Source organism: Oncorhynchus clarkii, unplaced genomic scaffold, assembly GCF_045791955.1.
Source record: "Oncorhynchus clarkii lewisi isolate Uvic-CL-2024 unplaced genomic scaffold, UVic_Ocla_1.0 unplaced_contig_3096_pilon_pilon, whole genome shotgun sequence".
Lineage (NCBI taxonomy): Eukaryota > Metazoa > Chordata > Actinopteri > Salmoniformes > Salmonidae > Oncorhynchus > Oncorhynchus clarkii.
In genome coordinates, this window is record NW_027259236.1 from 22,372 (window position 1) to 36,961 (window position 14,590).

The 14,590-nt window shown below is 46.7% G+C and overlaps 1 protein-coding gene across 1 annotated transcript in view; it reads right to left on the bottom strand.

Annotated features, from left to right (window-relative positions):
* LOC139399907 (sorting nexin-27-like) overlaps positions 1 to 6,946 on the bottom strand; it is a gene marked incomplete at its 3' end in the record, with an annotated part of 29,274 nt that extends 22,328 nt beyond the window's left edge. Inside the window, exons 1-5 of the mRNA XM_071145033.1 lie at positions 6,503 to 6,946; positions 2,618 to 2,849; positions 2,022 to 2,214; positions 1,466 to 1,533; positions 1,053 to 1,157 (exon numbers count right to left, since the gene is read on the bottom strand). Coding sequence (XP_071001134.1) covers positions 1,053 to 1,157; positions 1,466 to 1,533; positions 2,022 to 2,214; positions 2,618 to 2,849; positions 6,503 to 6,828 — 924 coding nt within the window. The remainder of the gene's footprint in view (positions 1 to 1,052; positions 1,158 to 1,465; positions 1,534 to 2,021; positions 2,215 to 2,617; positions 2,850 to 6,502) is intronic.
* Between the last annotated feature and the right edge of the window lie 7,644 nt (positions 6,947 to 14,590).

Consider the following 14,590-nt stretch of genomic DNA (forward strand, 5'->3'; position numbering starts at 1 on the left):
ACAAAGAGGCCTGTGCATGAACAAAGAGGCCTGTGCATGAACAAAGAGGCCTGTGCATGAACAAAGAGGCCTGTGCATGAACAAAGAGGCCTGTGCATGAACAAAGAGGCCTGTGCATGAACAAAGAGGCCTGTGCATGAACAAAGAGGCCTGTGCATGAACAAAGAGGCCTGTGCATGAACAAAGAGGCCTGTGCATTAACAAAGAGGCCTGTGCATTAACAAAGAGGCCTGTGCATTAACAAAGAGGCCTGTGCATTAACAAAGAGGCCTGTGCATTAACAAAGAGGCCTGTGCATGAACAAAGAGGCCTGTGCATTAACAAAGAGGCCTGTGCATTAACAAAGAGGCCTGTGCATTAACAAGGAGGCCATTTACGGTCCAGCCTAGAATTGCTTAATGTGGGTCCAAGTGGTAACCAAGGTGTGTGGCCTGATGGTCCTGGGGACTCGGTGTGGCCTGATGGTCCTGGGGACTCGGTGTGGCCTGATGGTCCTGGGGACCAGGTGTGAGGGTGTGGCCTGATGGTCCTGGGGACTAGCTTAGGTGTGAGGGTGTGGCCTGATGGTCCTAGCTAGGTCTGAGGGTGTGGCCTGTTGGTCCTGGGGACTAGGTGTGAGGGTGTGGCCTGATGGTCCTGGGGACCAGGTGTGAGGGTGTGGCCTGATGGTCCTGGGGACTAGCTAGGTGTGAGGGTGTGGCCTGATGGTCCTGGGGACTAGCAAGGTGTGTGGGTGTGGCCTGATGGTCCTGGGGACTAGGTGTGAGGGTGTGGCCTGATGGTCCTGGGGACTAGCAAGGTGTGTGGGTGTGGCCTGATGGTCCTGGGGACTAGGTGTGAGGGTGTGGCCTGTTGGTCCTGGGGACTAGGTGTGAAGGAGTGGCCTGTTGGTCCTGGGGACTAGGTGTGAGGGTGTGGCCTGATGGTCCTGGGGACTAGGTGTGAGGGTGTGGCCTGATGGTCCTGGGGACTAGGTGTGAGGGTATGGCCTGATGGTCCTGGGGACTAGGTGTGAGGGCTGTATGTGTAACTAGAGGTAAGGGGTGTGTTACCTGGTAGACCTGGTCAGTTGTACAGTTCTTGCGGACTCGGACTGTGACGGTGGTTTTATCAGGCATGGCTATCCTCAACTCCACATCTGATACGCCGTTATAGTTCTACGGAGAATGGGGGGTGGCAAGAGATGACTTACGGCCAGACGGTTGAGAAGGACCACTCATAGGCCAGACATGCGCACACACGCACACACACACACACAAACACAGTGTAGACAGAGATGGAAAAGCAGAAGAGATGAAACCAAAAAGAAGGAAAAAGGACAGAGATGCCAGCCCCATCTCACACACCACACATCCCAGAGGATAGGATGAGAGGAGAGAGAACAGCAGAACAAGAGAGAAAGAGTCTTAAACAAGAATACATCTTAGAGAGGTTTAAGCAAACACACTCAGAATGACACGCTTACCTCATCAGACTCGTCAGACAGAAACTCCTGCATGACATCACTCTCCCCAATCACCCTCACTGAACACACTGTGAAGAGAGAAGGGAGAATGGGCAGCAGGATGGTGAAAAGGAGGTGGAGAGAGAAAGTAGAAACACTGAGAAAGGCAGATCCCACTGTAGACACTCCCACGAGTTCCTCTATGAGTAGGCTGTAATCCTGACCATCTCTATCTCCTCTCTAAGACACTCCCATGAGCCTCTCTTAGTAGCCTGTTATCCTGACCATCTCTACCTCCTCTCTAAGACACTCCCACGAGCCTCTCTTAGTAGCCTGTAATCCTGACCATCTCTACCTCCTCTCTAAGACACTCCCATGAGCCTCTATGAGTAGCCTGTTATCCTGACCATCTCTACCTCCTCTCCAATCCTTTCTACATTTATTTTTCTTCCTCCTCCATTTATTGCATCATCTTCCACCTTCTTCCAGTTATCTCTCCATCTCTCATTCCACCCTTTCTATCACCTTTCCAAATGGTTTTTGCTCCATATTTCTCTGGCCTTTTCCTCCCTCTCACCTTTCTCCAGGTATTCCTCCAGTCCCCTGCGTCTAGCGTCTAGTTGTTGTTCAGACAGGGAAAAAGGCCATTTGCCAGGTATTTTGGGGAAGGTGTAGTTGGCAAACTCTCTCTTCAGGTTCTGGTTGAGGATAGCAAACTCCCTGTACCTCTTAGAGCACAGCTGTCTGCCTGCCATGTACACATTATACATCTGCAAACAGAGACACACAGTTCAAATATACTTTAGGTATTTTATTTCATTTAACTAGGCAAGTCAGTTAAGATCAAATTCTTATTTAAAATGACGGCCTAGGACCAGTGGGTTAACTGCCTTGTTCAGGGGCAGAACAACAGATTTTTACCTTGTCAGCTTGGGGATTCGATCTAGCAACCTTTTGGTTACTGGCCCAACGCTCTAACCACTAGGCTACCTGCGGCAATACCTACATGTTATGTACATCTTTCCTCAGGCATTTTATCTCTCCCTCCCTCTCTCCCCTGGTTGCGTTCAGTGTTTTTGCATGTTGGGACAGATGTGGACAGGTTATTCGTACCACTCCTTCCCTCTCTCCACCCACCCCTTCCTTTCTTTCTCCTTCCGTCCATCTACTCACCACAAACCTCTCCTGGTTGAGTTCAGCGTGTTTGTATGTGGGGACGGAGATGGGGACGGCCTGTTTGTCGCTGTAGTCGTAGCAGGACTGGGCTGAGCCGTCGTCTCCAGGGTCCAGACAGTCAGCCTCCTGGGGAGGTACAGACAGCACGGCCAGCATCAGCTCCCTCTCCCCCGCACGGATCAGATCCACCACCTGCTTATGGGTCGCCCCCTCCACGTTCACACTATTACTGAGAGGAGAGATATGCAGATGAAGGAGGTAGAGATTGAATATTCATTCATAATTGGGCTAGGGTATACTGAGTCATCATTGCAAATGAGCAGCAGCACTCATACATAATTAGAAACTAGCATTGGTTCTTTCTGCCTAAAATGAATTGTGTTGTTGACGTTTCTTGCTGCCTAGTCAGTGTCTGTCTTGGGGAGTGGACAAACCCTCTTGTATAACAGTGATCATCCTATATTAAGTGCCAGTCTGTGTGTGTCTGGGAGTGAATGGATGAGCCCTCTTGTATAACAGTGATCATCATATATTAAGGGTCAGTCAGTAGACGTCATGATAAGGCTGTCAGCAAGTCTAATGTTCACCTCAGCCGGAACTCTGACGTCTCCCATGGCAACGGGGTCACGATGAGGTCACGTCACTCAGATGATTGTGCGTCAGAGCATGAGCTAGTAAGCTGGACTTGTGACCTCTACAGGGACTCTGTGTGTGTGTGTGTGTGTGTGTGAGAGAGAGAAAGAGAGACTGGGCCACTCAGATGGCAGCTTGCATGGGCATGAGACTGTGTGTGTGTGTGTGTGTGTGTGTGTGTAAGCAGGAGTGCTGACGTCTGCACTGCAGCAGCCTACAGTAAATATTACAGTTACCAACTATAGTTAGGCTCACAGTTCACACAGTAGAACCTATTGATACAGAAGAACCCAATCCTACCTTCAGGATACACATGATGTCAACGTGATATTTCTGTAGAAGTTCACAGGAAAATAAATGATAAAGTAGCCCTTTGCCTAGTAAACCCAGGCTAACTATCATGTTGTTACATCAGTGACAGAGGAACAGAAAGCAGGCCAAAGATTACAGCATCAACACACAACACTGCCAGACAGACCACCTGCAGTGGAGATGCTCCACAAGCACTGCAGTGAACACTGAGGAAGACACTGGGGTCATAAAACAAACAGACAATGACAGAGATACACACACTCCAATGTTTCATCAAGGAAACTGAAAGTGTGTGCACAGCCGGCACAACTCCTAATCAGTGTGTGTGGGTAGAGAACACAGTAGGTCCATTCTGTAATCTGTAGGCCTGTGTGTGTTATGCGTCCAAACATGTTGATCACTACATGTATCCCTTACAGGTGTCAAAAAACCCAGACTCATTTCCTTTAATCACTAGTCTCTCGGCTGGCTAATGTTTAACTGAAAGCTGCTGAGGTAGTCATACACACACAGACATACAGAGACAGACTGGACCGAGACAAACACACACACACACAGAAAGACAGACTGGACCGAGACAAACATACATGCACACACACACACACACAGAAAGACAGACTGGACCGAGACAAACACACACACACACACAGAAAGACAGACTGGACCGAGACAAACACACACACACACAGAAAGACAGACTGGACCGAGACAAACACACACACACACACACACACACACACACACACACACACACACACACAGAAAGACAGACTGGACCGAGACAAACACACACACACACACAGAAAGACAGACTGGACCGAGACAAACACACACACACACACACACAGAAAGACAGAATGGACCGAGACAAACACACACACACACAGAAAGACAGACTGGACCGAGACAAACACACACACACACACAGAAAGACAGACTGGACCGAGACAAACACACACACACACAGAAAGACAGACTGGACCGAGACAAACACACACACACACAGAAAGACAGACTGGACCGAGACAAACACACACACACACAGAAAGACAGACTGGACCGAGACAAACACACACACACACACACACACACACAGAAAGACAGACTGGACCGAGACAAACACACACACACAGAAAGACAGACTGGACCGAGACAAACACACACACACACACAGAAAGACAGACTGGACCGAGACAAACACACACACACAGAAAGACAGACAAAAACACTTCCAAGTCTTTCTCCAGTCTAGTCTGGTTAGAATTCAGGAACAACTGTGGGTCATATAACCATGAGTGTTTGGACTGGACTGGAGGCTGTCATAAAGGCATGGGTAGGGGGCTGAGAGGCAGAAGTTCTCTGGGACTGTGTGTGTGTGTTCTCTCTGGGACTGTGTGTGTGTGTGTGTGCGTGTTCTCTGGGACTGTATGTGTGTGCTCTGGGACTGTGTGTGTGTGTGTGTGTTCTCTGGGACTGTGTGTGTGTGTGTTCTCTGGGACTGTGTGTGTGTGTGTGTGTTCTCTGGGACTGTGTGTGTGTGTGTGTGTGTGTTCTCTGGGACTGTGTGTGTGTGTCCTCTGGGACTGTGTGTGTGTTTGTGTGTGTGTTCTCTCTGGGACTGTGTGTGTGTTCTCTGGGACTGTGTTGCTGAGGAGTGTGGATTTTGGAGAGCTGTGGAGATGCTCCACAAGCACTGCAGCTAACACTGAGGGACTGCTGTGTGTGAGCATATGGAGCACATGGGCAGGTGTCTCTCGCTGGCATAGATAATTGTGTTGCTCAACACACACACACACACACACACAATGGGGGTGCAACCACCCGTGCACGCACACCAATATTAGAGTCAACAAACTGCCAGGCCACTGCACGGCACCCAATCATAAAGCAGCAAACAGTGAGCCAACAAATCAAAACAGAGAATTACTGAGAGCACATCCAATCAGATGAGCCCTATGTATCCCGTATCCAGCAACCCCCCTCGCTCACTTTTTCTTCCCCTCACACACACACACACACTGGTACTGATGCTGAGCTGTATGCTGCCTGCTCCTTGCCATGGCAACAGAACCTAACATCGCCAAGCTAGCTACCCATGTGCATACTAAACCTGTCGCAAAGACCAGACAGACACACTGCACTCTCTATGCATTGCAGCATCCGCATCCAGACAGAGATGGCATACTATGGCTATTGTTGATCTATTACAATTAGGAAATGTTAAGTCCCATTTAATTGAGACTAGATAGAAAGCATTTGGGCACACTATTAAAATACCTATTATCATCATCAAGGCAAGTAGGTAAAATAGTAGCCGACTATTAATGTGCACGCATTGAATGGCCATTTTTCCATTATCTGGTTCTGTTGTTAATAAGAATGACAGATGCTGTTTTTCTGGTAACGTGATGTGTAGGGAAGGAAGGAACCTGTGTGTGTGCTGGTGTTAATATAGTTAGCTTGTATCCAAGTTCAGAGAGTCAGTGTGACTGGAATTCGTAATGATCACATGCTCTCACACAGACCGTCTTTTCATTGGGATGAACCGGCTCTTCTGCCCTGTACACTCCCGATAAGACTGGCACAAGCACAGACTGATGCATGAGTTAGCAAGGCTTTGTTAACCTAGTCTCCAGGTCAAGTGAAACATATCATTTAACGTTGCTAGCTATGATCGTTTATGGCGTTGCACTGAGCCGAGGACAACAGCTTGTGAATTATGGAGTTAACGTTAGCTAGCGAGCTTACATTTGGGACAGCAGAACACGTTTGTTTCACGAACCAACTGCAGTGCAGAGGAGCTGACATGACAATTACCGTCCTTTTAAACTTTGCTGTGGTCTGTTTGTTTTGCCCTGCCTTGACCAAATATCTACCATTGAGATAGCTTACGCATGTAGTTAGAAGCTACCAGATAGCAAGCTAACTCTTACTTACACTTCCAGAATCCGGTCCCCTTTCGAGATACCGGCTCTGTCCGCTGCACCTCCCGGTAAAACAGCACTAACATGCTGTAGCGGGGCATACAATTCCCCGTTGATGCTCCGTAGTTGTCCTCCTTCGCTAACCTGTCCCCGGACATTGAAGCCATATCCCGAGTCAGACTTGACTATCCGCACCAGTCGCGGGCCTGACGTAACGGTAGTCACCGTTTGGCAACTGCCGGTGCCCTGCGTTGGGCTGGCACCGGAGCCGTTAGGAGAGGATGGCTGAACTAACGGAGGTGCCACCGAATTAATTCCCTCTCCCTCGACGTCTGCCATTTTCCGTCAGCCTGTTTCCCCCTTATCCACTTTGAGTCTCCAAACTTCAAGGTAGCTCTCCTAGTTATCTAGCTAGCTTGCTAGAAACGATGGAGAGAGGAGGAGCGACCAAGTAAACGAAAACCGATTTGACTCGAGAGACTGCCCTCCCTGGAACCCGCCCATCGTCTGGTTAGAGTGGGCCTCTACTGCGCAACCGCAACATCAAGATACTGGGCTCATTTGAGTGGATACATTTTCTCAAGTCGATGGTCACTATGGGATCACTATCATGCCAAATGTATTGTGAACTCACAGCATGCATTTTGTATTCGTGTATCATGATCTGTACAAATAAGTACCAATCCACAAATGTAAATCCCTTTCCACAAGTGTAAATCATATATAAGATATAAGTCTCCAACTTCAGTGATTTTTGCAATTCGTTCCAATCATTGGCAGCAGAGAACTGGAAGGAAAGGTGGCCAAAGGAGGTGTTGGCTTTGGGGATGACCAGTGAAATATACCTGCTGGAGCACGTGCTACTGGTGGGAGTTGCTATGGTGACCAGTGAGCTGAGATAAGCAGGGTTTGGCGACGAATATGTAGCATGGGCCAGCCAATGACAGCATACAGGTTGCAATGATGGGTAGTATATGGAACGTTGGTGACAAAACGAATGACACTGTGATAGACTGCATCAAATTTGCTGAGTAGAGTGTTGGAGGCTATTTTGTAAATGACATCGCCAAAGTCAAGATCGGTCGGATGGTCAGTTTACAAGGATATGTTTGGCAGCATGAGTGAAGGACTTTGTTGCGAAATAAGCCAATTCTAGATTTAACTTTGGATTGGAGATGCTTAATGTGAGTCAGGATGGAGAGTTTTACAGTCTAGCCAGACACCTACAGTGCCTTGCGAAAGTATTCGGCCCCCTTGAACTTTGAGACCTTTGCCACATTTCAGGCTTCAAACATAAAGATATAAAACTGTTTTTTGTGTGAAGAATCAACAACAAGAGGAACACAAACATGAAGTGGAACGACATTTATTGGATATTTCAAACTTTTTTAACAAATCAAAAACTGAAAAATTGGGCGTGCAAAATTATTCAACCCCCTTAATACTTTGTAGCGCCACCTTTTGCTGCGATTACAGCTGTAAGTCGCTTGGGGTATGTCTCTATCAGTTTTGCACATCGAGAGACTGACATTTTTTCCATTCCTCCTTGCAAAACAGCTCGAGCTCAGTGAGGTTGGATGGAGAGCATTTGTGAACAGCAGTTTTCATTCTTTCCACAGATTCTCGATTGGATTCAGGTCTGGACTTTGACTTGGCCATTCTAACACCTGGATATGTTTATTATTGAACCATTCCATTGTAGATTTTGCTTTATGTTTTGGATCATTGTCTTTTTGGAAGACAAATCTCTGTCCCAGTCTCAGGTCTTGTGCAGACTCCATCAGGTTTTCTTCCAGAATGGCCCTGTATTTGGCTCCATCCATCTTCCCATCAATTTTAACCATCTTCCCTGTCCCTGCTGAATATAAGCAGGCCCAAACCATGATGCTGCCACCACCATGTTTGACAGTGGGGATGGTGTGTTCAGGGTGATGAGCTGTGTTGCTTTTACGCCAAACATAACGTTTTGCATTGTTGCCAAAAAGTTCAATTTTGGTTTCATCTGACCAGAGCACCTTCTTCCACGTTTGGTGTGTCTCCCAAGTGGCTTGTGGCAAACTTTAAACAACACTTTTTATGGATATCTTTAAGAAATGGCTTTCTTCTTGCCACTCTTCCATAAAGGCCAGATTTGTGCAATATACGACTGATTGTTGTCCTATGGACAGAGTCTCCCACCTCAGCTGTAGATCTCTGCAGTTCATCCAGAGTGATCATGGGCCTCTTGGCTGCATCTCTGATCAGTCTTCTCCTTGTATGAGCGGAAAGTTTAGAGGGACGGCCAGGTCTTGGTAGATTTGCAGTGGTCTGATACTCCTTCCATTTCAATATTATTGCTTGCACAGTGCTCCTTGGGATGTTTAAAGCTTGGGAAATCTTTTTGTATCCAAATCCAGCTTTAAACTTCTTCACAACAGTATCTGGGACCTGCCTGGTGTGTTCCTTGTTCTTCATAATGCTCTCTGCGCTTTTAACGGACCTCTGAGACTATCACAGTGCAGGTGCATTTATACGGAGACTTGATTACACACAGGTGGATTGTATTTATCATCATTAGTCATTTAGGTCAACATTGGATCATTCAGAGATCCTCACTGAACTTCTGGAGAGAGTTTGCTGCACTGAAAGTAAAGGGCTGAATAATTTTGCACGCCCAATTTTTCAGTTTTTGATTTGTTGAAAAAGTTTTAAATATCCAATAAATGTCGTTCCACTTCATGATTGTGTCCCACTTGTTGTTGATTCTTCACAAACAAATACAGTTTTATATCTTTATGTTTGAAGCCTGAAATGTGGCAAAAGGTCGCAAAGTTCAAGGGGGCCGAATACTTTCGCAAGGCACTGTAGCTGTGTTTAGGCATGGCTACATGGACCTGTTACATTGACCAGAAGGGTGTTGATATAGCTGTGTTTAGGCATGGCTTCATGGACCTGTTACACTAGAAGGGTGTTGATATAGCTGTGTTTAGGCATGGCTACATGGACCTGTTACATTGACTAGAAGGGTGTTGATATAGCTGTGTTTAGGCATGGCTTCATGGACCTGTTACACTAGAAGGGTGTTGATATAGCTGTGTTTAGGCATGGCTACATGGACCTGTTACATTGACTAGAAGGGTGTTGATATAGCTGTGTTTAGGCATGGCTACATGGACCTGTTACACTAGAAGGGTGTTGATATAGCTGTGTTTAGGCATGGCTACATGGACCTGTTACATTGACTAGAAGGGTGTTGATATAGCTGTGTTTAGGCATGGCTACATGGACCTGTTACATTGACTAGAAGGGTGTTGATATAGCTGTGTTTAGGCATGGCTTCATGGACCTGTTACACTAGAAGGGTGTTGATATAGCTGTGTTTAGGCATGGCTACATGGACCTGTTACATTGACTAGAAGGGTGTTGATATAGCTGTGTTTAGGCATGGCTACATGGACCTGTTACACTAAAGGGTGTTGATATAGCTGTGTTTAGGCATGGCTTCATGGACCTGTTACATTGACCAGAAGGGTGTTGATATAGCTGTGTTTAGACATGGCTACATGGACCTGTTACACTAGAAGGGTGTTGATATAGCTGTGTTTAGGCATGGCTTCATGGACCTGTTACACTAGAAGGGTGTTGATATAGCTGTGTTTAGGCATGGCTTCATGGACCTGTTACATTGACCAGAAGGGTGTTGATATAGCTGTGTTTAGGCATGGCTACATGGACCTGTTACACTAGAAGGGTGTTGATATAGCTGTGTTTAGGCATGGCTACATGGACCTGTTACACTAGAAGGGTGTTGATATAGCTGTGTTTAGGCATGGCTAAATGGACCTGTTACATTGACCGGAAGGGTTTTGATATAGATAGCTTAGTTGCAAAAAACTATTCATGGTCCATTGTAAATATGACTGCTACTAGGATATTATTCTGGACAAGACAAGACCAAATGCATAATTAAGACAACAAGTACTAGTTCACTAAAATATGGAACAGTAAATTAAAATGTTCAAAATATGCTACCGTTCAAAAGTTTGGGGTCACTTAGAAATGTCATTGTTTTTTAAAGAAAAGCACCATTTTTGTCCATTAAAATAACATAAAATTGATCAGAAATACAGAGTAGACATTAATGTTGTAAATGACTATTGTAGCTGGAAACGACAGATTTTCTGTGGAAAATCTACATAGGCGTACAGAGGCCCATTATCAGCAACCATAACTCCTGTGTTCCAATGGCACGTTGTGTTAGCTTACCCAAGTTATAATTTTAAAAAGCTAATTGATCATTAGAAACCCCATTTGCAATTATGTTAGCAAAGCTGAAAACTGTTGTTTTGATTCAAGAAGCAATACAACTGGCCTTCTTTAGACTAGTTCAGTATCTGGAGCATCAGCATTTGTGGTTTCGATTACATGCTACAAATGGCCAGAAACAAAGACCTTTCTTCTGGAACTCGTAAGTCTATTCTTGTTCTGAGAAACGAAGGCTATTCCATGCCAGAAATTGCCAATAAACTGAAGATCTCATACAACGCTCCCTTCACAGAACAACGCAAACTGGCTCTAACAAGAATAGAAAGAGGGAGGCCCCACTGCACAACTGACCAAGAGGACAAGTACATTAGAGTGTCTAGTTTGAGAAGTAGACGCCTCACAAGTCCTCAACTGGCAGCTTCATTAAATAGAACCTGCAAAATACCCGTCTCAACTTCAACAGTGAAGAGGCGACTCCGGGAGTCTGGCCTTCTAGGCAGAATTCCTCTGTCCAGTGTCTGTGTTCTTTTGCACATCTTCATATTTTCTTCTTATTAGCCACTCTGCGCAATATATAAAATAAATAATACAATACTTTGAAAGTTTGTGAGTGTGCGATACGTGGGTTGGAAATTATTTAGACAGTACTTTTTAAAAAAAAGTATATAAATGATGGCAACACTGCCACTGCACTGTGCCTTGCTGTTGGGAAACCACATCAGTGTCTGACTTTCGGGCTGTTGCAGACGCACCAACCTCACTCAACTTTTCTGCAGTCGGTTGCATCACTCAAACGAGCCCACTGAGATTGACACTGATTTCATTGATTCCCCACTTTGTTCTTAATGCTATTGAAGAAACTACATGATAAAATACTTGACAATCAGCTTAACATCCACATCTAGAAGCCTAAACAAAGGCATGATACAAATGGCTAAGATAATTGGTTTATTCCTAATGGAATTGGTTTATTCTAATGGAATTGGTTTATTCCTAATATAATCGTTTTATTCCAAATGTGTAAAATAATAAATGAATCAACAAATGGAAATCCACCCATGGCATATTATCTTGTTAAGTCATTATTTAAACTTCTGAGTCACAATTTCTGAATAGTAAATTAGAACATACAATAGTTATTATAGAGACTGGAGCTTGTTTAACAAAATAAAACTTCAAATAAAGGTCAGACAGGCAGTAGGCGAAACACTTCTGAAGCTGGCATAGATGATAGAATTTTTGCATATACTCTAATGCCTCATCAACAGTTTGAATATCAATCAAACAAAAAGGCAGTATCACACTGTGGTGTTACAGAAACAGCTGGTGACCACCATCATTCCTGTCCCCAAGAGCTCTAAGGCTTCATGTCACAATGACTACCTCCCTGTACCACTCACTTCTGTAACCAGGAAGTGCTTTGCGAGGCTGATTATGGAACACATTAACTCCACCATCCCAAACCACAGGTTTAATTTTTTACTTGCGTGGATGGTCGGGGGGCCGGAACATAATTACTAATAATTTGTAGATGCAAAGACCGTGAGAAGCCCAAATAGATATAATGTTTGACTAAAACAATCATTTCAAACCTTGCTTACATTTATATACGATCACATCTTCTCTCTATTATGCGTGGGTATACTTGGGAACAGATTTCTTAAATTAAAATAACTTGGAGCAGATTTCCTGGTGTTTTTTATTTCCTGGTCTTTAATGTCCAAGAATTAAAAATCCCCAACGTTTTTATTTGGGCACAGAAAACTTGGGGGGGCCAAATAAAATCTCCCACGGGCCAAATTTGGGGAACTCTTCCCTAGTCCAACTCCAATTGCTCTCCACACTGACCTCACCCACCTAGATAAGAGGAATACCTATGTGAGAATGCTGTTCATTGACTACAGCTCAGTGTTCAACACCATTGTCCCTTCCAAGCTCATCACCAAGCTTAGGACTCTGGGTCTGAACACCTCCCTCTGCAACTGGATCCTGGACTTCCTGACCGTCCGACCCCAGATGCTGAGGATAGGCAACATCACCTCTGCCACGCTGACCCTTAACACTGGTGCCCCACAGGGGTGTGTGGTTAGTCCTCTCCTGTACTCCCTGTTCATCCACGACTGCGTGGCCAATCACGACTCCAACACCATCAAGTTTGCTGACGACACGACGGTGGTAGGCCTGATCACCGGCGACGCTGAGTCAGCCTAAAGGGAGGAGGTCAGTGACCTGGCAATGTGGTGCCGGAGAATCAATCTCTCCCTCAACGTCAGTAAGACCAAAGTGCGGATCATAGACTGCAGGAAACGGGGGAGCGAGCACGCCCCTATCCACATCGACAGGGCTGCAGTGGAGCCCCTATCCACATCGACGGGGCTGTAGTGGAGCCCCTATCCACATCGACGGGGCTGTAGTGGAGCCCCTATCCACATCGACGGGGCTGTAGTGGAGCCCCTATCCACATCGACGGGGCTGTAGTGGAGCCCCTATCCACATCGACGGGGCTGTAGTGGAGCCCCTATCCACATCGACGGGGCTGTAGTGGAGCCCCTATCCACATCGAAAGGGCTGTAGTGGAGCCCCTATCCACATCGAAAGGGCTGTAGTGGAGCCCCTATCCACATCGAAAGGGCTGTAGTGGAGCCCCTATCCACATCGAAGGGGCTGTAGTGGAGCCCCTATCCACATCGATGAGGCTGTAGTGGAGCCCCTATCCACATCGACGGGGCTGTAGTGGAGCCCCTATCCACATCGATGGGGCTGTAGTGGAGCCCCTATCCACATCGATGGGGCTGTAGTGGAGCCCCTATCCACATCGACGGGGCTGTAGTGGAGCCCCTATCCACATCGAAAGGGCTGTAGTGGAGCCCCTATCCACATCGACGGGGCTGTAGTGGAACCCCTATCCACATCGAAAGTGCTGTAGTGGAGCCCCTATCCACATCGACGGGGCTGTAGTGGAGCCCCTATCCACATCGACGGGGCTGTAGTGGAGCCCCTATCCACATCGACGGGGCTGTAGTGGAGCCCCTATCCACATCGACGGGGCTGTAGTGGAGCCCCTATCCACATCGACGGGGCTGTAGTGGAGCCCCTATCCACATCGACGGGGCTGTAGTGGAGCCCCTATCCACATCGACGGGGCTGTAGTGGAGCCCCTATCCACATCGACGGGGCTGTAGTGGAACCCCTATCCACATCGATGGGGCTGTAGTGGAACCCCTATCCACATCGATGGGGCTGTAGTGGAACCCCTATCCACATCGGCGGGGCTGTAGTGGAGCAGGTCAAGAGCTTCAGGTTTCTCGGTGTCCTAATCACAAGACTTAAAATGGTCCAAACACACACGCACAGTCATGAAGAAGGCGTGACGTGCCTCTTCCCCCTCAGGAGGTTAAAAAAGTTTTGCACGGGCCCTCAAATCCTTAAACAGTTCTACTGCTGTACCATTGATAGCATCTTGACTGGCTGCATCACTGCCTAGTATGGAAATAGCACCGCCCTCAATTGCATGGTGCAACAGTGGGTGGTGCGGACAGCTGAGTACATTACTGGGGCCGAGCTTCCTGCCATCCAGGACATCTATATCAGGTGTGGAAGGAAGGCCTGGAAAATCTTTAGACTCCAGCCACCCAAGCCATAGACTATTCTCTCTGCTTCCACACTGCAAGAGGTACCGGTGCATCAAGTCTGACACCAACAGGCTCCTGAACAGCTTCTATCCCCAAGCAATACGACTGATAAATAGATAACAAAATAGCTACATGGACTATCTGAGTTAACCTTGTATCTTTATTGAGCGTTTATTTTGCACTGTCTCTATGCACACTCACAGGGCCCTACACACTAACACACT